This window comes from Panthera uncia (assembly GCF_023721935.1).
Source record: "Panthera uncia isolate 11264 chromosome B2 unlocalized genomic scaffold, Puncia_PCG_1.0 HiC_scaffold_24, whole genome shotgun sequence".
Classification (NCBI taxonomy): domain Eukaryota; kingdom Metazoa; phylum Chordata; class Mammalia; order Carnivora; family Felidae; genus Panthera; species Panthera uncia.
This window is the reverse complement of record NW_026057580.1, coordinates 60,110,209-60,137,857: the sequence shown is the minus strand read 5'-3', so window position 1 is coordinate 60,137,857 and position 27,649 is coordinate 60,110,209. Positions and strand designations below refer to the sequence as shown.

The following is a 27,649-nucleotide window of genomic DNA, read 5'->3' as shown; positions in this document are numbered from 1 at the left end:
TTAAGCTAGATGGTAGTTACTGACTTAGGTGCAATTGGAATTCAGAGAAGAATGAGGCTTATGCAGTTGTAGAAGGAAGAATTTGTAAGGCATTTGTAATGATTGATAAGAACTCTGCAAGAGGAAATAAAAGTGGGGGGTTGTTGTGGAATGTCTTTTACTTTCAGACAGTATAGGTTAGATCTTCATTCAGCACTTATTTGTCAAATGTTATAATAGAGATTGAGGATAAAAATTAGTGTACATTATCCTCCATCTTCAACAGCTAATCTTTTTTTTTTTGAGAGAGAGAACACAACAGGGGGAGGGGCAGAGGGAGAGAGAGAATCCCAAGCAGGCTCCATGCCTGGCGCAGAGCCCCAACACTGGGCTCAATTTCACAACTGTGAGATCATGACCTAAGGCAAAATCAAGAGTTAGACACCTAGACTGAGCTACTCCAGGTGCCCGGGCAGATCTTTAAATGTGGGGGAAAGACATATAAATGATTTCAATGTAAATCATAAGTTCTGTAATAGAATTGTATTTAAGCCCATGAGAGCAAAAAATCCACAGAGATGATACTTCAACCAAATTTTGAATCTGAAATGGGAATAGAAAAGGTCAGAGGCACAAAAATACTATATGGGCATAGGCTCTCATGGCTGAAACGGCATTTGTAGAGTGCCAAGAAGTTTGATGTAGCCAGAGCTAAAGAATATGGAGACCAAAAGATTGTCTTGACCAGAAAGTGGGCCAAGCACCAGAGAGTAAATGGCCTGTATGTCATAATAAGGTGTTTGCATTTAGCCTATTGGCTGTGGTGAGGGTTTTTTTTTTTTTATGTTTATTTATTTTTGAGAGATAGAAATAGAGCATGAATGGGGGAGGGGCAGAGAGAGCGGGAGACACAGAATCTGAAGCAGGCTCTGGGCTCTGAGCTGTCAGCACAGAGCCCAATGCAGGGCTCAAACTCATGAACCATTGAGATCATGACCTGAGCCAAAGTCAGACACTTAACCAACTGAGCCACTCAGGCACCCCACCTGTGGTGAACTGTTAAACACAGTTTAACATCCCCAAATTAGGTTCAGTTTTTTTGTTTTTTTCAATACGTATGAAACTATGGTAGGGAATGGGCTGAAATGAAGAGACAATCAGAGCAGGAAGACCAGTTAGGGAGCTGTTTAAGCTGTGAATAAGACCTTAACAGTTGCAGAAGGAATGGAAGGAGGGCCAAAGATGGGGACATTCCTGATACGAATAAGAGGAAATATCAAAGCATTGTAGGGTCTTGAACAGAGAGATCATGATGAAATATTATTACTAAATCTTACCTGTTGGTACCTTGAGAAATTTGTTTTTTGTTTCAGCCATTTCCACTCACACAGATAGGAGTTTGAGAATATGGTGGCATTTTTCTGTTTCCTCAACTGTTAGGGACTCTGGATTAGATACAAAATATCATTTGGGACATGATTGCGAGATTAACGAGGTAGTCGCTACCTCGTAAAGCACTGCAGCTTTACGGTAGCCATTAGATCACAGGATTAGAATTGTAGAAGGGTATACTGGGATGCACTTTATATGCACTCTGGTCCTACCTTCTTGCTTGATATTAAAGAAGGGGACTTTGGAAACTTGAAGTGACTTGCTCTGGATCCCAGAACTACTTTGTCAGAAAGGTAGAACTTAACAACATAAGTTTTGTGACTCCACTCTACTTTTTAGAGGGATGAGTGAGATAGCAGTGAGAATAGAGGACCTACCTAGAGGAAACTGGAATAGGCATCATTCCTTGTTGCTCTCATTACAAACTACCTTCTATGTAATAATTAATGTGGTAAGAAAAATCCACATGCAACCATAATAAACAGTATTAATTAGGGACAGAACAAGAAGCTTGGGAGAGGTTAGCACAGTGGACAAAGATGAAATCTTGAGGGAATATACTTTGGTTATAACTTAAAGAAATTATATTGAGCCTCTGAGCCCAGGGACTTCTTAGGTATTGACAGTTAGGATATCTCCTGCTCATATGATTATAGTCCATGTAAATAGTGAGTATTCCATAGTTCACAGTGCCTGACCTACTTTACCTGACAGCCATCTTTGCTAGAGGGAAATTCTGGGACTGGGAGTCAAAAGATGTATCATCTTGACATATTGGCTTAGGGCACTTGATTGTTGTGGCAGCTGTTTTTCCTGCCCCTTTGATGCCCCCAAGAAGAGCTGGGTATCCCCTCCTACACCACCAACACCATGAAAGGAGACATTAATCCATACCACCTCTAGGTAAGAAGTTCCTCTCACTTTCATACTTTTGTTGTCACTCTTCTCCCTGTCTGCAGTATGCTCTCTAGCCCTTATAGCCATCTAACAGTCTTAAAATATCTAACAGTCTTAAAAGTTGATGCATGTATTGATAAATGCACTTAAATTAATTTTCAGGAGGTGGTGGTTTATACACTCTTGACTATCCATATCAAAGTTGCTAGTTCTTTTAGTAGTCACCTGAACATATTTTGAGATACCTGGCTAGGTTAAGACTAAAGCTATCATTATTATGCTGAAGTAGAAACCTGTGCCCAAGCTGTTGCTGCGTGAATTAATCAGTCCAAAACTGGTACAGCAATAATTTTTTTTGAAGGCTTATGATATTTTTCACTAAAATATAACAAGCAATCCTAAAATTTACATGAAACCACAAAAGACCTCCAATACCAAAAGCAAACTTGAGAAAGAACAAAGCTGAAGGCATCACAATTTTTGATTTCAAACTATATTACAAAGCTGTAGTAATCAAAACAGTATGACATTGGTATAAAAACAGACACACAGATCAGTGATACAGAACACAGAGCCCAATAATATGGTCAATTAATTTACTACACAGATCAATGATACAGAACACAGAGGCCAATAATATGGTCAATTAATTTACTACAAAGGAGCTAAGAGTATGTGATGGAAAAAGAATAATCTCTTTAATAAATGATACTGGGAATGCTGGATATTCACATGCAAAATGAAACTGAACCCATATATTTCACCATGCACAAAAATCAACTCAAAATTATTGAAAGACTCGAAGGGAAGACCTGAAACTATAAAACCACTAGATGACATAGTCTTGACAATGGTCTTGGTGATGATTTTTGGATTGAACACCAAAAGCAAAGGCAATAAAATAAACATGTAAGACTACATCAAACTAAAATGCTTCTACATAGCAAAGGAAATCATCAGCAAAATGAAAAGGCAACGTACCAAAGAGGAGAAAATGTTTGCAAATCATATATCTGAAAAGGGTTTAATGTCCAAAATATATACAAAGAATTCATATAACTAAGGGATGTAGGGGGTTGGTAGCAATACCAGTCATGTGAGACCTTAGAGACCGTGGTAAGGACTTTGAATTTCATTATTGATGATGTAAGAACCATTGTGGGGTTTTGAGTAGAGAGGACTGACAGGATCTATTCATATCATAAGTCCAATCAATTATAATCATAAGTGTTAAAAATAATTTAAACTTACCTGTTGAAAGAAATTCTCAGATTCAATTATTTTAAATCCAACTAAACATGATTTATAGGAAACATGAAATCAAAATGACATAGAAAGTTGAAAGTTGAGGATGGAAAGAAGATATGAAGGACAATAACAAAGAGAAAGCAACAGTTGTAGAATTAAAATCAGGCAAAATGAAATTCAAGGCAAAGAAGGACAAAGAAGAATGGTTCATATTGATAACAAGCACAATCACTAAATAGTTATAATAGTTTACAAAATTTTAGGTAACTAAAAGCATAGCATCAAAATAGAGAAAGCAAAAACTGATAGAAGTTCAAGATGTTAACTAAATTATAATCATGTTGAGAGACTAACACATCTCTCTTGAAAATCACACTAATATAAATTATATTTATATTTATATTTATATTTATATTTATATTTATATTTATATTTATATTTCTTCCCCCAAAAGGAATATGCCTACTCACAAACACTCATCAAAATTTATTTATAAAAATATACTGTGTACTAGACCACAAAGAACAACTCAGTATATTTCAAAACAGATCATAAGGCTACATTCCCAGCACATAATACAATAATATTAGAAATAAACAAGAAAAAGGATGGCAAAAACAGTCTACCTGCTTGGGATTTAATTACTCTTATTCTAGTGAAAGGTGAAAAGTTTGTTTAAAGTTATAGACTAGAGATATATAAAAATAAAAGTATTATATAACAAAGTCAATGAATTTTAGTCAAAGCACAATACCAAGGAATATCATATCTTTAGAGTATCTACAATATAGCATGAATGCTTGAAAACAAACTAAGCATTCATCTCTGTGGGGGGCAGGGCATAAAAGCTGCCCACGTGGGCTTTCAAATGTGGTGCCTCCCAATCATATGGGGGCCACCAAATGTGGGTCAACTTGATTGGGTAGGAGCTGGAAGCCCGGGTGGTGAAATAATTCACCCAAGTCAGAACAACGGAGATAGAAGTTTATTGAGCACACCATTAAGGAAAGAGTAGGCAGGACAGCAAGGGAGAGACTGCCATGAGGCAATGGTAGGGGGCTGTAGTTAAAGGGAGAAGGTGAGGAGGTATGAAAATGTATGGAATTTTCCTTTTTTGGTACCTGTGTCCTGCTGTAAGTAACCCATTGGTCAGCTATAGCTTAAGATAATCTGAGGTGAGTTGCCTAATGGGCCTGTTTATATTCAGCCAGGAGGCTGAGGCCAATGTGGACCCTTCTACCTTACTCGGGTTCCCATTGTTCAAGTTGGTTACCTAAAAGCAGCCTCTACAATCTCTAGGAACTAGATGAACATTAATAAAACACAAATATGAGAAAGGAATTTATAAAAGTAAAAATCAAAATCAAACACAAGTATACACTATTATTATTTATTATCTACTGTATTTGAGACGTTGTTTTGAGAGCCTAACTCATTTAGTCATGATCCCCATTTTATAGATGAAGAAGCTGAAGCACAGGGAGATTGAGCAACTTGTCCCTAAGTACACAGCTCCTGAGTGGCAGAGGCAGCGCTGGAATTCAGGCACTCTGGCTCCAGGGGCTACAATCTCCATTACCAGGCTCGTTAGCAGGTCCAGAACTCAAATATGCATACCCCTTCTCCACTTCTCTTTCCAGTGTTACGCTGGAAAATGTGTTCTTTATAGAAACCATACTACACAAATTTTGGATGTATAACTCTTTTGTTCATTTGATACCAAAAAAAAAAAATTGTCCATTTTAATATCTATACCTTTACATCTGGATAAAAAATGGAAACATGTGCCTAAATCAATTTTAATGACATGTATTTTATTTAGTCTGCTATAGTGAGGTTCTACAATTTTCTTTCTGATTGGCCCTTGATTGTATCTTTTTATTATTGTCTGTGTTAAACTCCCCTTTTCTGTAATCTGGAAGCAAAGAAAGGCACAAGAGTTCTGGAAATTGGTAAATTTTTCGTACTTATTTTTAGATGTTAAAAGTTTTTTTTTTTTAAGTTTATTATTTTGAGAGAGACAGAGACAGTGCAAGTAGGGGAAAGGCATGGAGAGAGAGAGAGGGAGAGGAGAGGGGAGGGGAGGGGGAGGGGGAGGGGGAGGGAGAGGAAAGGATCCCAAGCAGGCTCCCTCCTGCCAGCGCAGAGCCTGACATGGGGCTCATACTCACGAAACTGAGATCATGACCTGAGCTGAAACCAGGAGTCAGACACTCAACCAACTGAGCCACCCAAATGCCCCAATCTGTCTGTTAAAAGTTTTAAGAAGGCTAAAATCATTGTCTCAAAGGAAGGGCTTATATTATATGTAGTTTTAATATATCTTAATATATTAACTGTCATAAATTGAGATTTTACTTTTGGTTTAGTGGGATAGGACTGCATATATATATATATATATATATATATATATATATGCATGTGTATGTTAAAAGAAGATAATAAGGTTTATTTAAAATAGACAAGACAAAGAGTGCTTTCAAAATACAGTCATACATAGATAATAAATACGACCCAATTCCCCAACCCCCTTCATTTAATCATACAACTATAAAGAACCCCCACCACACCACCACCAAAAGTGGAACTTATGTTGACAAAGATTCTGCCACTGTTCCTGGATTGTTCTCTGTATGTTTATAGTGTGTGTGTGTGTGTGTGTGTGTGTGTGTGAGATATGCATATGTATGCAAACACATGCACATGCATATGAAGATACATTTACATATATAAATATATACGTAGACACAATTACATTAGTTAGTTCAAATGTACATAAACACATGTACTGGTGCATCATGAAATATAATATATTCCAAATTGAGTTCTGGATTCAATTTGTATGTTCAATTTCACTCTCTGTTTTCCCCTGAGGAAGCTTTTAAATATTTCTGGGGCAAAAAATGTTGTGGTAGTTTCAGCTGTCCCTGCAACCACTTTCATTATTTGTGTCATTATTACTGCTGCATAATCTGAACATAAAAAAACATGGTGCCGTAACAAATGACTTCCCAGTACTGACAGTTATAGCAGCAGCATTTCAATACTGATGAAAAATTTCCCAGCAAGATCTCTAGCCAGGTTTACAATAACTAAACAGGAAATGGCTGCCACTATTCACATTAAATCCAGACTGTTTGGTGTAACTTTATCTATGTTTTAGATTACAATAAAATCTCTTTCATTCTCAACTGGCAAAATTTTATCCTTCCTGAGGTTGGAAAAACAGAACTTGAGGTTTCATGTGTGGTATTCCTGTTCGTCCTTTGACAAGAGCTCTTAAAGCTAATTTTTTTAAGTTGTTTTACTTTGGGATTGTTTAAATTTAATGAACTTTGTAAATTTTTATGAGAGGGAGAGGTTTGTTATGACTTTTTCCCAATGGACTGCTAATAGAAGTTAGCTTGTCTAGCCCATGTGCTAGATGCTGTCAGTATCCAACTGCCTTTGACTTTCACACCTCCCAGGGGACTAGTAATTGTTGTGTTCAAACAGCCTGTAATTGTGATCCCGCTGGCTTTCTCAGTACGCTTCTGGCTATTAGAATCATTAAACAACTCAGCACCTGTTAACAGCATTGTAAATATTCAACCCTGCTTGTGTGCAGGTTGAGTCCAATATAGAGAAATCTTACAGAGCTCAGCCTCATAAATTAGAGCTTCTGACAAGTCAATTATTGTGAAACTGGGTTTCTCTGTGAAATAAATGAAATAGCATGCTGACAAAAAGGTAGGTTGTCTGTTTATGGCAGAGAGAAGATAATGACTTCATGATCCAATGCAGAGAGCATGAAACTACATTGTATCCTTTATCTATAATTAAACAGTTGTGTAATATTTCTGTTTTAGTAACCAGTAAATTATAAATTTTGTACTGTGGAGAGTGCAACATGAAAACAGACCTTTAACTTAGCTGTTGCTTGATTTTCAAGTTAGTAAAGAGATTATTGAAATTAATGATATATAATGTTTTAAACTAAATACTTATAATTATTTAGGCTAGAAATTACCCAGTGACTAAAAAGTTCATGCTATAGAAGCAAAGGCCCTATAATGCTAATGAAGATCATGTAAATATAAACTCCATTCTTTATTCCCAGGAAAGTGTCAGAATATATTATCTCCTAAAATTTTATGTGACCTAAACAATAATTTCATTTACATTTTGTTCATTTTACAGTGTCTTGTTAAATTATATATCTAATTGAGATGTAGCAAATCTTACTTTTATAAGGATTTTTAAGTGGTTTAAGTAACCTTAGATCAATTGTTACCAAAGAATAATAGTTTAATTAGTAAAGTTATATCACAACAAAAATATGCATTTTAGTATTTGTGTTGGGTGTTTAGAAGACAACTTTTAAATTTTTTTTAAATGTTTATTTATTTTTGAGAAAGAGAACACAAGCAGGGGAAGGGCAGAAAGAGAGGGAGACACAAAGTCCGAAGCAGGCTCCAGGCTCTGAGCTGTCAGCACAGAGCCACTGCGGGGCTCAAACCCACGAACCGTGAGATGGTAACCTGGTCCAAAGTTGGACTTTTAACCAACTGAGCCACCCGGGCACCCCAAAAGACAACTTTTTAATGATTGAGAATTTCCTACTCTTGAGTGTAGTATTTTAACCAGCACTTTCTATTTTTTAAGTAGTTATCGCTTTCTAAAAATAAATTTTAAAAAGTTATCATTTACATATGCCAGAATACCTGAAAAAAAAAATTTAGGATTTTTTTTAAATTCCAGATTATCCTCAGAAATCATAAGGATAAAAGTGTTGATATTGAGTAAATTAAATGTCAATTCAATTACTTAAGTTGAAGTTTTGCATTTCTTAGGCAAGTCAATATGAGATGTTGGTGAGCACATTAGAAAAGAACAACCATATCAAGAGAAAATATCAATGGAAGTTTTTAAAGTTATTCTAAAAATTGTGTTAATTTTTATCAAATAAGATTGTTAATAATATGATCATCAAATAATTTGTTGTAGTCTTAGAGACATGATTTTAGGTTTTTTTTTTCTTTTTTGCAACTTATTTTAAATGTTTAAGAAATGTTTACCCTGACTGTTCTTTATCTGGATAGAAGCTACAAATCAGTCTTAAAAATTTCCCAGTAGACTTAGGAAAACATTAGAAAGGATATTAGCCCATCAAAATATACCCTGTAACTAAATAAAACAGTGACCAAAATAAATATTGTTAAAAAGAATTTATAATTTTTGAAGGAAAGTCTTTTTCAAAGATGATTTTAAATACTATTTGTAAACGTACTAAATTTGTTAAAGCATAAAAATGGTAAAGTTGTCATTAGTTAATATTTGTAGGGGAATATGAGACTTTACGTTTTCAAATGGCCTAGGAAATTTTTAGGCAAAAATGGTATTTTAACTTTTGTTTTACATGGTAATACTGTTTTCATAAAGCCTTCCTTCTGTAATTTTAATTGCATAAAAACTCATGTAGACAGCATGATCTTGCTGTCTCTCTCAAAATGAGTAACTGAACATTAAAAAAAGCTTTGTACATTTTGTTTAAATTAACAATAGCACTGGTTTCAATACTTACCTGTTCATTGATAAATATTGCTTTATTTTGGTATGACATCAACTTTTCCAGGAAAGGCAGTAATTTCTCTGCAGACTAAGATTGAAAGTAACTATTTCTCATTTGTGAAAATTAAAATCTTCAGCAAGTAATTATGATTTACAGAGTTTCCTAAATAAAGAGTCTATTATTAATCCTTACTTAGTGGAGACTCTCATATTGGTGTACCTAGCTTTTTGTTTAATCTTCTCTTTCTGCTGAAAGTATATCCTGCCATCATTTAAGTCCTGCTTTGTGTATTTTTAAATGAATTTTTGCAGTATACTGACCTCAAATCTTTCCCTTTGAAGAAAGAAAAAAAAAAAAATCACCATATTGATCACTTGTGGTTTCCGTCAGGCCTCTCCCATTTGAGATTGTTAACACTTTCTTTCCAGACTATGAATATCCCCTTTCTAGTCCTGTGCAGGTGTACAACCCTTGTTCTGGGCTTCAGTCTGTACAGATGAAAGCCTGTTCTGAGGCCGCTTTACACTCCTGTTACTTGATTTGGATGGAGAGAGGAGATATAACTCTCCACGCTGACCGGGGTGCAGGATTCACCCACCAAGAATTAGAGATCTGCTATGATGTAGGGGCATTCTGTCACCCTTTGGATCTGTTCCCAGGCACAGATTCCTAGTAATCTTAGGGATTTGCCAAGAACCTTTGGAATTAGAGGGAAGAGCATTCAGATGAATTGCATGTCCTTAGGCTTTTTACTTAGAAGATATACAGAGCTGAACCTGTGTGGCTTTTGTCTATAGAAGCTTAGTTCAAATGCTTTCTTGTTAGCTTGATGATGTCTTTCCCCATATTTAGGGTGACATGTAGTCATTAGGCATTTGAAGAACAATCAATGACTAAATTTCCTAAAAGAATTCATCTACTACTCAAATCAATAGTGCTTTGAGTTTTATAAAGTTACTGAGGATGGGTTTTTATATATAAAAGGAAGTTATATATTTATATATGATTTGCTTCTGTTTCTAGAAAGTTAGTGTTTGTTTAATGCAATGCTGAATTTTATCTGCTTATCTTCCATAGTTATTACCATTGTTCATCGGAGTCAACAAATCTTAGTGTGGGAATTTTGACCTGTAAGATGAAACTGGCTGTTGCGGTTGTTTTACTTCTTTGATTTGCTGTGCATGTAATTGTTCTTTGAAATTCTGAAAAGAAGAGAATGAGGGAAAATTGAAGTGCTAATGACCTTGCTTGTTTTCTAGCTACTACAATTTGAGTGATGTGAGCCATGATTCTGTGAATAAATTTCTGTCCAGTCTGGTTGAGAAGTCTCTGGTTGAATTGGAACTTTCCTACTGTATTGAAATTGGAGAGGTATGACTGAGTCATATACATTCTAAATGAAAAGATTGCCCAGCTTTTTAACAGTAGGGCTTTTGCTTCTCATGGTAACTAAACATTTTAACAAAATTGTTGCAATAGCAACCTGCAGTAAGAACTATTAGTTTTATGAATGTATGTGTTTCTATTGTACTTTTTATTTGTCATTTTATCTTTCTTTTTGAAATAGGATAATCGGAGCATTGAACCTCTGACATATGGCCGCATTGCCTCTTACTACTATTTGAAGCACCAAACAGTTAAAATGTTCAAAGAGCGTTTGAAACCTGAATGTGGTACTGAAGAATTGCTTTCAATTCTGAGTGTAAGTTTCATGACATTATTACATTGCTTTTTAATACAAAGAGATTGTATCATATATTATTTCATACATTCTCTTTTAATTTGGGTCTTAAATGGTTGCCATCCAGGGCCTCTAGAAATTTGGTAGAAATCATTTATGAAGTCTTTTCTTCTACCAGACAAGATCACTACAGAGCAACATATTTGGACCAAGTTTCCCATGTAATTTATTTTCCAAACTTGGATACTTCTAAAAATGGAATGAGTCACTGTTAATATGTAAGTCAGGATAATAGGTATATGCTAGGCTAGCAGTCAGGTGATCACCCTGTCCTTCAATATAATAACTTCTTTGAATTATAATTGAAAGCTTTTCTTATTGCTTATTGAGTCATTCTTCTTGAATTCATGATATTTCTGAGGTTTCTTTACATAAAAACACATGATTAAGTTCTGTGAGAATTAATGTCAGAAAAGCTGTTCAACTCCTTCCCCTTTCTCCTTGCAAAAAAAAAAAAAAAAAATACAACTAGATTTATCACATAGTAAAAAAAAAAAAAAAAAAAAAAAAAAAAACCAAACTATACTGTGCTTATTTTTGCTTTTTGGCCAAGAAGCTGAAAACTAAATTTAATATTGAACTTAGTTACTATTAGGAGTATTTTCTCCATCTTCCTTTTGGCATACTACATGTGCATTTTTTGTCTTTGTTGAATTTAAATATAATAATTTCCCACAAAACTTTGTTAGCACATTAGTCAAGATATATGTTACAAAATTGGGGTGCCTGGGTGGCTCAGTCAGTTAAGCATCCTTCTTCAGCTCAGGTCATGATCTTGCGGTTCGTGGGTTTGAGCCCCATGTCAGGCTCTGTGCTGACAGCTCAGAGCCTGGAGTCTGCTTCTGATTCTGTGTCTCCCTCTCTCTTTGTCTCTCTCTCTCTCTCTCTCTCTCTCTCTCTCAGAAATAAACATTTAAAAAAAAAGATATATGTTACAAAAGAATACCATATGTCATCTCACCCCTCCAGTACATTGGTGTTGTTTTTAAAGAGTTAAGAACTATTCGACTGTATAATGTCTCTAAGGTCCTTCTCTTACACATTCACTGATTCTGAGATAGTTCACTTATTAGCTTTTTTCTTCCTATTGCTTGTCATTCTCAATAGGCCTCAATATCCCATTCACAGTTTCCAATTTTTCAGTGTTTTTCCTTTGAGAAACTAGTGTGTGGATTTTTTGTGTAGCATAAGGCCACATACATTGTAGTGAGTCAGGAAATAATTTGTTACTAAATGGATGGATCCTGTATTCATCAGTTTTCTGTTGTTTGCTCTATAGAAAAGAGTAGAGAATTAAAGTATACAAGGCAGCTATCAAAAAAAAAAAAGTTTAGGAACACCTAGGTGGCTCAGTCAGTTGAGCATCTGACTCTTGATCTTGGAGCAAGTCACGATCTCACAGTTCATGAGTTCACACCCTTCTTTGGGCTCTGCACTGACAGCATGGAACCTGTGTAGGATTCTCTCTCCCTCCTTCTCTCTGCCCCTCCTCTGCTCCCTCCTTCCCTCTTCTCTAAATAAATAAATAAATAAACAAACTTTAAAAAGTTTATAAAATTAAAAATTCATTTCTGAAGGAAAAATAAAAAAAATAAGAATTGTTTTTACATTCCTAAGAATGAGGTTTTTATTATTTCCCAATTGGAGACTCATAAAAATAGGATTTATCTGGGTGGAAGACAGTAAAATAATGGTTAATTAATTTGGGCAAGCATCTTAAACTAGTATCTGTTAGATTTAAGAATATAATTTTCCTTTCCTATTTACCTACCTTGGTATATTTACCTAATCTAATATTTTAAAAGTACATGTCTACTTTGGGAACACATGTAATAACAGCTAACACCTTTGAGCACTTTTCATGTGCCAAGCACCACTCTAGGAACTTTACATTGATAAACACATTTAATCCTGACAATAATCACTAATTTGAGATTGATAACATCCCATTGGTTGCACAGCAAGTGAGTAGTTTGCAGTCTAGCAACCAAGTGTGGGTTCTTAACCACTGTCCTATGCTGCTTCTCATGTCACACACACACACACATACACACACACACTGATATGGAAGACACTGAGGTGGGGAGTGCATGTTAACTCTGGATGCACATTTTGCATAGTAACCCTTTATCAGATATATCATTTGCAAATATCTTCTCCCATTCCATAGGCTGCCTTTTAGTTCTGTTGATTGTTTCTTTTGATTTGCAGAAGCTTTTTATCTTGATGAAATCCCAATAGTTCATTTTGCTTTTGTTTACCTGGTCTCTGGAGACATGTCTAGTAAAAAGTTGCTGCAGCTGAGGTCAAAGAGGTTGCTGCCTATATTCTCCTCTAGAATTTTGCTGGTTTTCTGTCACACCTTTAGGTCTTTCAGTCATTCTGAATTTGTTTTTGTGTATGGTGTAAGAAAGTGGTCCAGTTTCATTCTTCTGCATGTTGCTGTCCAGTTTTCCCAACACCATTTTTTGAAGAGACTTTTTCCCATTGGATATTGTTTCCTAATTTGTTGAAGATTAGTTGACCATAGAGTTGTGGGTCCATTTCTGGGTTTTCTATTCTGTTTCATCCATCTATGTGTCTGTTTTTTGTGTTATCATCATGCTGTCTTGGTGACCACAACTTTGTAATATAGCTCAAGGTCCAGAATTGTGATGCTTCTAGCTTTGCTTTGCCTTTCCAAGATTGCTTTGGCCATTCAGGGTCTTGTGGTTCCATACATACTTTAGGATTGTTTGTTCTAGCTCTGTGAAAGATGTTGGTGGCATTCTGATAGGGACTGCATTAAATATGTAGATTGCTTTTGGTAGTATAGACATTATAACAATATTTGTTCTAATCCATGAAGAAAAAGACTGGGGGCACCTGGGTGGCTCAGTCATTGAAGCCTCCGACTCTTGATTTCAGCTCAGGTCACAATCTCACGGTCCAGAGATCAAGCCCTGCAGCAAACTCAGCCTGGATTGTGCTTGGGATTCTCTCTGTCTGCCCCTCTCCCAGTTGTTCCCTCTCGCTCTCTCTCAAAATAAATTAACTAATTAAAAAAAAATACTGGATGCACATTGTTTATAAAGGTTTGTGAAAACCATATGCCTATTATACTGTGTATCCCCCTCTACCCCACTAAAAGAGACCCCAAAATATACCTAGTAAGAAAAGAATTAAACTGTTATCCTCTCCAGTCTTCTCTGAAATGGCATTGATCAGAATAAGAGGTCTGTCCACACCATTTCAGCAGCTTCTTTCTTTCCACTATTATACTGCCTAAAATCTGTTACCCTGATCTCCTGGTTTATTTTCATTAAAATAAAATCAACTCTTGTGATAACTAAACAAAACAAATCATCTGCAAATATATTTAAGACAAACTCAACAGTATATTTATATACATATTGCTTGGTATACCCCTTAATTTCCACAGCAACAGTAATGTAATCTCTTCATCCTGTGGTGTTTAGTCTAGCAAACTCAGCCTGTGCTAGATAGCATCTAAATTTGTAGTATCTCAGTGAGACTGCTTTTTGAATAAGGATACTGAGGAATTAGAACTGTAGGACTCACATTGACAAGATCTGCAGGTACCACTGTTTTGTTAATTTCTTGTCTAGGTATTCCGTTCCATTCATTGGAGAGCATATGTGTAACTAACGAAGAAACATTAAATAGTAAAGCAAGATTGTATTTGAAGTAATTACAGTGTAGTTTCTAGAATTCGTTCTTTCACTGAAAAGTGGGTTTTGGGGTGTTTTTTTTTGTTACCACACTAAAGATTCCTAAATGACTCACATAGCCTCATTATCTTTACTCTCACCTCCCCAAATGCATATTAATCTCCTTGTGGTTTTGAAACAAGGAGAAAAAAGCAGCCAGACAGGAGCTATAGAGAACAGGATGATAAACACAACAGGGCAAAGAAAAGCAATATGAGTGTTGTTAGTGTTTCAAAAGCCTATTTTCATTATCGTTGTTTTTGTTATTAAAATACTTAATAATGTTACATTATGTTTTTGAAAAAAGCAGTATTAGATATTCACTACCAGCATCTCCTTTTATAAAGATAGCCATTGATATTTCTAAAGTCATCTTTAAACTTTTAAAAATTAATTTATTAATTATTGTTAAAAAGAATTTTAGTAGTCCAGTGATCATAACTGAAAAGCTTCTATTCTCTTGTGTATTACTTTGAACTTACTCTAATACTTCATCAATTTGTCAGTGAATGAAGTTTTCTCATTATATCGTAGGTTACATAATGTATTGATTTTTGTTTTGTTTCCTTTGGTATTAATGGTAGTGCAGAAATTGTGTTCATTAAGATTTTCCTTGAGGTTTTCTAAATATGTTGCAATGTGATTGGTTATTCTTGGCACAGACAAAAAAAAAAAAAAACACTAAAAGGTAACCAACCATAGAAGGAAAAAAGAATGTTAAGACACTGATTCATTTTCACCAGGCATTTAAAGATACATAAATCTATTATTTCTCTTCACTTAACATCAAACATAGTTTCAAATGATGATCTCTTGATCTTATGTATTCATGACTGATAACTGATAACTGTTTTAGTCCTTTTTTCCTTTAGAGAAGATATGTATTTAGAATCTCACAGTTAGCCATAGTTGTTTTTCCTTAAGTGAATTGCAATTCCTACTCTTTATCTAGTCATTGTGTATATCACTATCAACTTTTTTGAATTTCTTTTTAAGTTGAGATAAATTTTGTTGCCTTAATAATATTTACCAGAAAGTGTATTTTCTTTCAAAAGTAAAAGAGAAAGCATTTAATCAGGTCATTTCATGACCTGCTGCCTCGTATAGTGTTTTCGGCACTACAGACTTCCCTCTTGCAGTGTCCATAGAAGATTGTCAGGTTTGATAAAGAACAAAACAAAACTGGAAACCAATTTGACAATAAATTTCATATTAAAACAAAACAAAACAAACTCATAAAGTTCATTTATACCCGTCATCTAAATTCTATTTTGTTGTTGTTGTTGTTGTTCTTTTCTTCTATCCATATAATGGTTGGGGTCAGACCTGTATTTTTCAGAATGGTATTATATTGACAGTTTCACCCTTTTGACCAAAGAATGGAGGAAACAGGAAATTTCTGAGTTTAAAGATGAAAACTGAACTCTTTCAGATATTAAAGAGCCAAGCTAAATGAAATTGTCTTAACAAATATCTTAAGCATAAAATGAAGCATGCATAATTTGTTTATTTTATCCGTAACATCTTACTCTCTCATTGGTCCATATTAAATTCTCTCAGTCATATTTCTATCCACAGATCATATATTGATTCTTTAAAAAATTTTTATTTTGTACCTAGAATGTGTGAGGCTCTTTATAAGGGCAGGAGATAGAACATTACTGACAAGTGTGTGTGTGTGTGTGTGTGTGTGTGTGTGTGTGTGTGTGAGAGAGAGAGAGAGAGAGAGAGAGAGAGAGAGAGAGAGAAAGAGAATATTAACACATAAACTATGGACCATGGTAATAAACTATGAAAGATACTTGGGTGTTGCTACTCACTGAGGTCATCAGGTCAGTGTGATGCTCTAAGAATGAGCAAAATGTTGCTCATCGTCCAAGAGTCTCTAAAAACAGAACAGGATAGAGTATATTCCTTCATGTTAATCATTCCTATGCTGTATATTTGCTATATATATTTTTCCTGGTCCCACATCACAAAAACATCATGGAGCAAGTTTGGGCCCAAGTGAGTACTCAAATGATGGAAGATAATGTGATTAGGACATTTCAGTTTAGAAAGGCAAAGGCTTTGAATCCGTGTAACTGAAATTACAATCGTGAACTATATGAACAGAAGCCCTCTTTAGATCAATAATAACACAGTAACTTTTTCAATTAGAAGTTCTGTCTTGGCCCACTAGATACTTGGAATATATTTTTTCCTCAGAATATAATGAAGAGTTTTGTTTTTTTTAAACATGGCAGTGTGCTAAACTTTCAGAGACTAATTCCTATTGGTTATTACTTCATTATATATAAGCCTTTGTTTCAGTCAACACTGAAGAGGCAAGTACACTTCCACTAATGTTGTTTTGTTGTTGTTGTTTTTCTTAATAACACTTCTTTTGAGACTTCTGTTTCCACTTCCTTGTCTTCCTAAGAAATTAAAATGTTTCTAAGCTTACATTTTTAGGTGTCATTATCTTTAAATGATAGTTAAATATTCTAGGTGTAAGGCCAAAGATTGTACTGAGACTATTTCTTTTCACTAGTCTTATTCTATAATAGTAAACCATTTATTTAAATTTTGTCTTTCCAATACACCCATTAAAAAATAGTATTGCCTTTTATTGAGCACCTACTACATGCCAGGCATTTTATATACATTATTTGTAGTCATCAAACAGTGCTTTGTGGTAAATGTTAACTTACAGATAATGAAATTGAAATTTAATGAGGTTAAGTTTTTCCAGGTTCTATAGAAAGTAGCTCTTTAGAACTCTTTCCCTATACCTTACTTCCTCTCCTAGACATAGTTTATCCTCATCCAGTGTTTTTAATTTCAAGTGTAAAAAATTTTTGAAGCATTAAATTTTGAAGCATTAAAGTATAAGGGTATATACTTTTAAAGTCAATTAAGAAGCAGAGTTACTTTTAAAATTATGTGTGGCCTTTTAACTTAGAATTATAGATGTTAAATGCAGATGTTAATTACTGTGACAAAATAATTATTTCAGTATCCCTTATTGAAACACATATTTTAAGTTTTAAACGATATGATGCTGTTTGGAAAGTTTAGATATTTTGTAAACACTCTTGCCAAGTTTTTTTTAACACCATGAATTAATAAGCTTCATAATTAAGGCAGCTGCTTCACACTTCTATTGTTAACCAGTGACATTACATCTGTCTTGCTCCATTGATGCCCTCCTCCTACTTATTGAAGCATTTAGCAGTTTTGGCAACAGGGATTACATGGCATGAAGTAAGTAGTCTAATTAGATATAAGTGAAAATCCAGAGGGAAAAGGACATTTAAAAAGTAATTTAAAGAATCTCTTAATGATGTTGGCACCGAAAGCCCAAGTCTAGAGTAGAAAAACAAGGTCATGATTTGATATGTTCAGTGGACTTTCAGGAGGTAGCCTATTTTAAAACCATAATAGAAATGAAAAGATTTCAAAGTTAGGGAAAATTTATTTGAACAGATTTACGAATATGCTTGCCATAGTATTAATAGCTTTGAAAGAAAGCAGAATATGCCCCAAATGTATTCTGTGTCTAGAATTTTCAATAAATTTTTTTTAAAGATACAATCAGTTGTTATGGTTCTTGTGACTACAGAGAAACATGAGATTATATATCAAATATCCAATCTGAAAAGTTGTGAAATTCTTTTTTTTTTTTTCACAGAGCCTTGGATATTAACTAAAAGTGTGGATTTCATGTGTTAATATAAAATAGAACCATTCCAAATTTAGAAAAGTACCAGAGCAATAAGATTTTTATATATCAATAAATTTCCAGGTTTCGCAGGTCTCTGTACTGCTGTCTTTAAAAGCACACAGATTCTTTGCCTATATATAGAATATTTTTAGTAGTATAGCATTTTTAATGTTTGAATTTTGTCCTGTTTGGGTACAACTACAAATCTTTTAGTAGAAAATTGCAGATATATCTTTCTCAAACATGTAATTGGAAGAATAAGAAATATTTTTTTAAAGAAGAGAGAAATTTAAGACTAAATGAAAAGGCCAAGCCAGATATGAATAGCATTAGTAGGGGACCCAGCATGTAAAATTAAAGAGTTCATTAAAGGAAGAATGAAAGGAAGGAGAGGTTAACTGAGTAACAGTGAACACCACCAACCTCGTGGCCTTCCATTTCCAAATAACCTCCTGACAATTGCAGAATCCCATCTGCTTCTCTTTATCTTCCTGGTGGGGAAACCTAATGGGATATCTTCCAGGGTTTGTGAGGAGAGCTTCCCTAACCCTCAGGCTGGGGAGCTGCCTGGCATCTTTTAGAGAGGCACAGATGGCAAATGTCTTGAAAAAAGTTATCTTTCTACTCTTGTTCTCTTTCCCTTGAGACTTTCCCTCTTCTCCATTATTTCTGTTTCTTCCTAGCTTTCTGTACGTATAAGCTGTCCTCAGCACAGAGAAAAGTGAAACATTTTCCTGGGAAAAGACCTCAGTCTCAAATATATCTCCTGTGCTTGAATAGGTTACCTTAAAGATTTTTAAGCTGACTATGTTCTGTTGAGTGTAAAATGAATTTATGATATTACCTGAAATTTGTCCTGTTTTAAATTTTTTTTTTTTTTTTAATTTTTGGCTTCCTAAAATGCCCTACAGAATGACAGCTGGCAAGTATTAGGAATCTAATCATTGATGATTAAGTAGAGTTTTTAATTAAGAAATTATTTTTAGGGGCACACAGGTAGCTCAGTCAGTTAAGCATCTGACTTCGGCTCAGGTCATGATCTCACAGTTCATGGATTCAAGCCCCGCATCAGGCTCTGTGCTGACAGCTCAGAGCCTGGAGCCTGCTTCAGATTCTGTGTTTCCCTCTCTCTCTGCCTCTCCCCCACTTGTGTTCTGATACTCTCTCTCTCTCTCTCTCTCTCTTAAAATTAAATGAACATTCAAAAAATTTTAATAAGAAATTATTTTAGATATCAAAATATAAATATCTTTAATATTTCTTTCATTATCACCTAGTTTAACTTTCTCATTTTTTGAAGAACAAAGACCCAGTCTTGCACAAGATGAATACAATCAGTATTGAAAAACAATATAAAAACCCAATTCCCAATAGGAAAAGGGTTAAGTTGATATTAGAATTCATATCTCCCACCCACCTTTTAAATGCCTTTTTTTCCCTTTTGCTGTTTTATACTTTTCTTTTTCCCCTGCTTGCATCTCATTTTCCCCTTTTATTTAAACTTACAGAGTACAAATGTACTTACATGAACAGATACACATTAACCTTCTCAGCCTAAGCTATCTATAAAAATATTTTGACTTGTCAACATTTGTCAAGATTTGCTAAGTACTGTATCCAGTATTCAGTGTACTTTGGGGAATACCAAAGAAATAGAAGACAGACCCCTATCTTTTAAGAAGACTTGTTCTAGAGCCCATAGAGCCTAATAAAAAGAAAAGGATAGGTTTATGCTGAATTCATGTCTCTTTGTCTGTTGCTGCTTAATATGGCTTTGCCTGTGCATGAGAAGTATTTAGTCTTACTTATGACATTCAGGGCAGCAGAACTGCTGACATTGTTCTCCCAAAAGTCAGAGTTACTAACCTGCTCTATGTTTGGAAGGTATGTAAGTCATGGGGTATATGTAAGTATTTGCAAAGGGAATCTACATTTAGACATTTTTAAATTACAAGTATATTCTTGGATGGTGTCATATAAATTAAGTTATATTTATAAAACTCCAGGGTAGTTTGCTTTTCAGGGAACCCTACCATGAGTCATTTGGCAAAGGAAATCATCATTAATTTTGTTTTGAAAATATTTTGTTTATCATTGGTAAACAAAAATTGCTTAACTTAATGATATCAGACATCGTAACTGTTTAGAATTGTCAATACACATACTATCACATTAAGGAAATTTTTAAAAAACATTGAAAATTATGAGCTTCCTGGAATAAAATCTCTTCCCTAAATTCTAACCATTTGTCACTTCATCTGTGAGTAAACAGAGCATTGTTTAAACTTTAAAAATAAGTGGAAAATAAGTGGAAACTTTACCATTGGATAAAATATTTTGAAATATAGTTTTCACATGCCAGAAATTAGTTTCTGCTTAAAATGTTTCTAATTTTATCCCAATAAAGTTTTAGTACTCTAAAATTTTTGTTAGGGTCCTATTGTCCTAGCAGGTGAAACAGCTCAGAAATCAATACTAGCTCCTTCCTCAATTAATAACAGTGATCAGAAGTATTCCAAAAGGTTCATGGTTCCTGTCCTAAATATCTTCCCAGTACCAATAATGCCAAAACATTGTTTCAGCTAAAAATATATTATACTGCCTTTTATTCTCACAGAGCTGCCAAGTAAGTAAATAAGTGTGATTATTTCCAATGCTTAAAGCCAACTCAATGTATTTCAGCATCACTTCTGTATAACAGGACATAAGAAAAACTAAACATCCTAATTTCTTTTCCAGCCCCCAGTTGGTATAATCAGAGTCTACAGTATTACATTATTTTAGAAACAGGGAATTTTAAAAGGAAAAAAAATAATCATAAACTTATTCCTTGGACCTTTTAGATTAACTAACATGCCAAGATTTTTCATTATGTAATAATGTAAAAAACAACAACAACAACAGAATCACCATGTGATTAAAAATACATATTTTTAAAAAGCTGTAACACAATTTGGGATAAAGCTTTTATAAATTCTCTATTGTAAAGTGTATTAAAGTATACCTTTCTTTTCTCTTTCTTTCTTTCTTTCTTTCATTTATTTATTTATATTTAAATTCAAGTTAGTTAATGTAAAGTGCAGTCTTGGCTTCAGGAGTAGAACCCAGTGATTCATCTCCTACCTATGACGCTGAGTGTTCATTCTGAAAAGTGCCCTCCTTAAGGCCCATTGCCCATTTAACCCATCTCCCTACTCCCACACCCCTCTCCAGCAACCCTCAGTTTGTTCTCTGTATTTAAGAGTCTCTTATGGTTTGCCTCCCTCTCTATTTTTATCTTATATATGTTTAAAAACAAGTCATTTTATGTAGCCATCTCCTTGGTTTATCAAGTCTTGTTTTACAAGTAATACTACGTTTAGGGGGCTTTTAATGAAAACAATACAATTACCCTTCCTTAATTTGTTGTTATTACTGGCTATATTTCTTTATACTTAATAAAAAAAATTTTTAACATTTACTTATTATTGAAAGACAGAGAGAGTCAGAGCATGAGCAAGGGAGGGGCAGAGGGAGAGGGAGACACAGAATCCAAAGTAGGCTTCAGGCTCCGAGCTGTCAGCACAGAGCTCGATGTGGGGCTCCAACTCACAAACCGCGAGATCGTGACCTGAGCCGAAGTCAGACGCTTAACCAACTGAGCCACCCAGGCGCCCCTCTTTATACTTAATAAATAACATTGTTTACCCACTTTATTGGTTGTTATCAGGCCACCACCAGCCCTCATATATTAGCCATTATTTAGCCTATATGGAGATTTATATCTCCTGATTATTTTCTCACAAGACAGTTTCTTTTCCATTAATCCCTCTAAGTAATTCTTTGTATAGTCCTTCTGTTTAAAAGGAAACAGCCAATAGTCCAAATACAGAATGATTCATAACTATGACTTTTGTAATAACACCACTATAGGCACCTCATGGAATTATTGGAAGATTAAATTAGTTAATATAGGTAAAGCACAGAACAGTCCTTTGCTCGTTCACAGTACTCAGTAAACATAAGCTATTATTGTATTTAGTAATAATATTTGTTATGTACAGATTATGCTCCAGGCATGGAGAATATAGCAGTAGACTAGGCTGATGAAGTTCCAGTACTCATAGACCTTATATTCGTAGTGGTAAACATGCTTCTTGGTAAACAAGTAAATAAACATGTAATATAGCAAAGTGGATCTAAATGAGGTTTTTTAAAACTAAGGCAAGTGTCTAGAGGTAACTAGAGAAGGCTGCTCTAGATAGGACAGTTAAGGAAAGCTTTCCTGAGGAGATATCTGAACAGAGAACTGAGTGACATGAAGGACCAACTCATGAGAAAGCCTTGGGGAAGAACTTCTAGGCAGAAGGAATAGCATATGCACAGGTCACGAAGCAGGAATCATTTGCCACATTCAGAGAACATCAGGGAAGCCAGTGGGGATGAAGTGGAGCAAGCTTTGGGGAAGCATGGTACCCAAGGGCTAGGTCATCTGTGGTCTTGCTAGAGAGCTTGGATTTTGTCGTAATGTTCAGAGAAGCCATTGAGGGGTTTTGATCAAAAGAGTGATATGATATTTTTTGTTCTGAAACCTCTCTGGCCACTTAGGAGAGAAATGATTTTTACAGAAAGTCAAGAAAAGAGAAAATGGCTTGGATAGAATGGTGAGAGTTGAAATGATGAATAGTGGTTAGACTCAGGATGTTTTGAAAATAGAACCAACAGAAATTGATGGATTAATTATAAGTAAACAGAGGAAATAAAGATGATGCTAGGTTTTTGGCCTGAACAACTCGGTGAAGAGAATACCATTTACTGAGGTGAAGAAGGCTGAGTAAAAAGTGGTGTCTGTGTTTATTTGGCGGGGGCGGGGGGGGGAGGGTTGCTGGTAACTGGCATATGGATGGTATTCAGAATTTCAGCCATGGGGTTGGTTGAATCTGGGTGGGATGAGTATTAAAAAGTCTGTGAGCTAGAGAGTATAATGCTAAGCGAATTAAGTCAAACAGAGAAGGACAAATACCATATGATCTCACTCATGTGAAATTTAAAAAACAAAACAAATGAACAATGGAGGGGGAGACAAACCAAGAAACAGACTCTTAACTATTGAGAACAAACTAATGGTTACTAGATGGAGGCGGGCGGGGGATGGGTGACATAAGGGATGAAGATTAAGGTGTGCATCTGTGATGAGTACCGAGGGATGTATAGAAGTGTTGAATCACTGTATGGTACACCTGAAGCTAATATAACACTGTGTGTCAACTATACTAGAATTCAAGTTTTTTTTTGTAAAAGGAAGAAGAGGTCTGAGGATTGAACTGTGGGAACTTGGCATGTTGAGGTTGAGGAGAAAGAGGAGAAGGTGGGTCAGCAAAGACAACTAAGAACACAGGATGACAAGTGGAAAGAAAGGCTTCAGGAGAGTGCACTGTCCTGGAAGCCAAGGGGGGGAATGGATCTCAAGAAGAGATGGTGTTTAACTGAGTTAAAGATGGTTGATACGGAGGGGCACCTGGGTAACTCAGTTGAGCGTCCGACTACAGCTCAGGTCATGATCTCATGGTTTGTGGGTTCCAGCCCCACATCGGGCTCTGTGCTGACAGATCAGAGCCTGGAGCCTGCTTCAGATTGTGTCTCCTTCTCTCTCTGCCCTTCCCCCATTCACGTTCTCTCTCTCTCGCTCTCGCTCTCGCTCTCAAAAATAAATAAACATTTAAAAAAATGTTTAAAAAAAGATTGTTGATACAGTGTGGACAAGAGTCTGTTCCCTGAACTTGATAAGATAAAGATCCTAGATGCACTATATGCTAACTAACTTAGGTGTAAATTAAAAAGTAAATAAATAAGTAAATAATCCTAGATGTCTTTAATGAGTAATTTCAACGGAATGATAGGAGGCAAACACCTTATTTTATTTCAAAGGACTCGAGAGAACTGAGTTTTAAGAAAGTAGGGACAGCAAATATAGTTCATTCTTACTTGGTGCTGGGGAGGGGAGGAATATAAAATCAATTTCTTTTTTTCTTCTCTTTAATTTATTTTAGAGAGAGCGTGTGAATGGGGTAGAGGGAGAGAAAGAAAGTGAATCTCAAGCAGGCGTGGAGCCCAACACAGGGCTGCATCCCTCCACCCTGGGATCATGACCTGAGCTGAAATCAAGAGTCAGATGTTCAACTGACTGAGCCACCCAGACACCCCCCTCCTTTTTTAAATTTAAGATCTAGCATATTTGTATGCAGATAAAAATGATCCTAGAGCGAGGTAAAAAATGATGTTATCGGAAAGAGCTCAATCCTTAAAACAAAAGGGAAATAAGAATCAATGGAATAAGTGGAAAAATTGGACTTAGGTAGTAGAGCAAATTAATCCATTGTAATGGGAGAAAAGACAGAGTATTGGAGTATAGATGTAAGGAAGTTGGTGGGTAGTAGGATAATGAGGAAATTACCCTTGTGTTTGCTTTAGTTTTTTATAAACTAAAAAGCTGAGGCCATCAGTTGAAACTGAGGAAGTGGGGAAAGACCTGTAAATGTGGGCAGAGGCCATTAATAGACTAAGGGGCCAAAGTGTGGTGGAGTGAATATGGTGTTTGCATTTAGGAAACATGGGTTCAAATCTCAGCATGGCCATTTTAACCTCTTTGTGTTAAATGACTGGTCATTTAATCTCTTAATCTCAGTTTCCTTACTCGTTAAAAAATGTTCAATCATACCTGCCCTACTTATCATTACAGGATTAGTGTGAAGGTAATAAGGTAAAAGATACATGTCCAAACATATCTGACCTTGATCTAGGTAGAATGTTTTGTTTGATGCTATGTTTTACTTTATGTTTCTTATTTGTGTTTTGCTTTTGTTTTGTATTTACAACTGTCATACTATAGATACCTTTACATGTTTTAAGGGTTCAGAATACTTGGTCTCTATCAGAAGGGCTGGCCTTATGGGATTCACTAGGAAACTTTTTATTTCATTATTAATATTTGGAGCAATAAAGAAGAGTACAGTCTTATTTCTCTTAATGATCTTACGTACAACTTTGCCCTTACCCTACTATGTAGTTAGTGAATTTTAGCTTTGCTTTTTTAAAAGAACATATGGTAACTTCATTTGCAAGACCTTTGTTTTCTTGATGACAGCATCATTTTCTGAGTTTTCTCTTGCCCCTACTCTCCTACCTCCCTTGTTCCTTATTCCTTTCTCTCCAGGTTAGTATTTTACTAGAGGCCATGGCTCTGGGTTTTAGTGTACCACAGGGGAGTGACAAAGTCTGTAAAAGTAATGATTCCCCACTGCCACATCATCCTACCTCCAAATAAAAAAGCACTACGATTCTTTAATGAGACATTACCCTGGCTTCCAGACCAATGTCCGTGCTGCTAAGAGTGCTCATCTATTTATAGTTGTTAAAAAAAAATCACTTAGTAATTAAAAGAATTCATAAAGTAATTATGACTTGTAATAGTGATTATGGCCGGGTGATTACTCCTTCACTAAGATGCTTTGCAAATGGATTAGCACTTCTTTGAATTAGGAACTTGGGCTTGAAATCTGTGAGGAAGCTATATTAATAAGAAAAATGTTCTTTCTTTTGGGACTAAGCAGAAAGCTGTAAAACAGCCAGGAAGCCACTGGGATCCTGGCTGAGGAAAAATCAGGCGAATCAAATCGGTCATGTTACTAAGCATATATTCATCTGGAACAATTCTCTTCATTCATTTGCAGTTAAAGCTCTGATCAATTTAATCTAGTTCATTAGTGATGCCAACTCTAAAATGGGCAGTGATATTTAATAGTTTCTCTTCTTGAATAAGGCAAATATTATATTATTTAATCTGATATTTGAGGAAGGAGAACCATATTTAAAGTCTAGGTATTTCCAAAATATAGGTTTTCAAAACTAACACTTTTGATATACAAATACACAAAGCACTACCTCATTTCATTTTCTGGTGAGGAAATAAATGTCCATTCTTTCTATTACTCTGAACTTTTTAAATCTCTCCCTTCCTTTACTCTTCCTGTACAGTTGTTCTTTGCCTCCTTTACTCATTATACTTTCTCTTGTCCTTTATTTTCTCTTATTGGAAGCTTGTTCTATATCTACTACTATCCTACAGATATTCTTAAACACACATCTTCAACAGTTCCAGCAAGTATTTATTTAGCACCTACCATATTAGATACAAGAAGGCAGTAATTAAGATATGATCCCTGCCTTTAGGAAGGGAACTGCCTTATATCTAAGAAATAATTGTATTTTGATATTACCTACTTTGAAAGCATAAGGTGGGCGTGCATGAGTGGCTCAGTTGGTTAAGCATCTGACTCCGGCTCAGGTCTTGATCGCAGAGTTTGTGAGTTTGAGCCCCACACTGGGCTCCACGGTAACCGTTGGAGCCTGCTTGGGATTCTCTCTCCCTCTCTCTCTGCCTCTCCCCAACATTCACTGACTCTCTCTCTCTCTCTCAAAATACATAAAAAGAAAGAAAGTATAAGTTGTACTAGCATGTCTAGAGTATGATGGAAGTCTAGTTATTTAGAACATGAGCTTTGGAGTCACACAGACATGACTTCACCATTGTCTAAATATATGATCTTGGGTTAATCACTTAATCTGTCCAAGCTTCATGCTTCTCTGTAAAATAAAGGAGAAGATTAAATAAAATAACGTGTATAAAGCCTCAGTACATTGCCTACCATATGGTATTTGAATTCTTTGAATCAGGAACTTTAGTCACTCACCTCTGTTATTAGTTTTCATTAATATTTTAATGTTGATAACAAGCACTAGTAGTTGATATATTATAATTTATATAAAGTCATATCTACGTATGACAGATGCCATCAACCTCTTCTATTCAAAAAAAATTTACAAGGTAAATTCAGATTCATTCCTATGCCATGCAAGATTGCTGAGTCTGGCCGCAGTGTAGGTCGGAGTGAGAATAGCCTCCAGTCTTCAACTGCTCTTCTCCTTTTGCTTCTCTTTGGAGCCCATGCTATTCCATGTGCCAACAATGCTTCCTTCCCCACCTCAGCCAGGATAATTTTCACGCATTGGCCAACACCCATCTTGCTTATTTGTGTGAAGCTCTAACCAAATAAAAAGAAAACAGCATAAAATCATTGGTTAAGGGATGATTTATTCAACAAGTATTGTTGGGTAGATTGTATAACAATTTGGAATGATATTCAACTTAGATTCTAATTTCATAGCGTATATTAGAATAAATTTCAGTCAGATTAAGGATTAAAGCCAAGAATAATGTTAAAATACCAAATAGATTCAGGGGAACAAGCACAAAAAGCATAAAGGAATTGAAGAAATTGCGAAAGGAAATGGATGGATTTGCCTACCTAAATGTATAAAATATATGAATATCTGTAAAATTTTAAAAGTATTAGTATTTGTGAAAATTACGATAGACAAGAGTAATA

General features: G+C 35.2%; 1 protein-coding gene across 2 annotated transcripts in view; it reads left to right on the top strand.

Moving 5' to 3' along the window:
- The window catches only part of ASCC3 (activating signal cointegrator 1 complex subunit 3), a 358,207-nt gene that overhangs the window by 262,728 nt on the left and 67,830 nt on the right, over window positions 1-27,649 (top strand). For both annotated transcript variants that reach the window (XM_049654058.1, XM_049654059.1), the window contains 2 exons: window positions 10,327-10,438; window positions 10,635-10,769. In XM_049654058.1, the coding sequence (XP_049510015.1) occupies window positions 10,327-10,438; window positions 10,635-10,769 (247 nt within the window). The remainder of the gene's footprint in view (window positions 1-10,326; window positions 10,439-10,634; window positions 10,770-27,649) is intronic.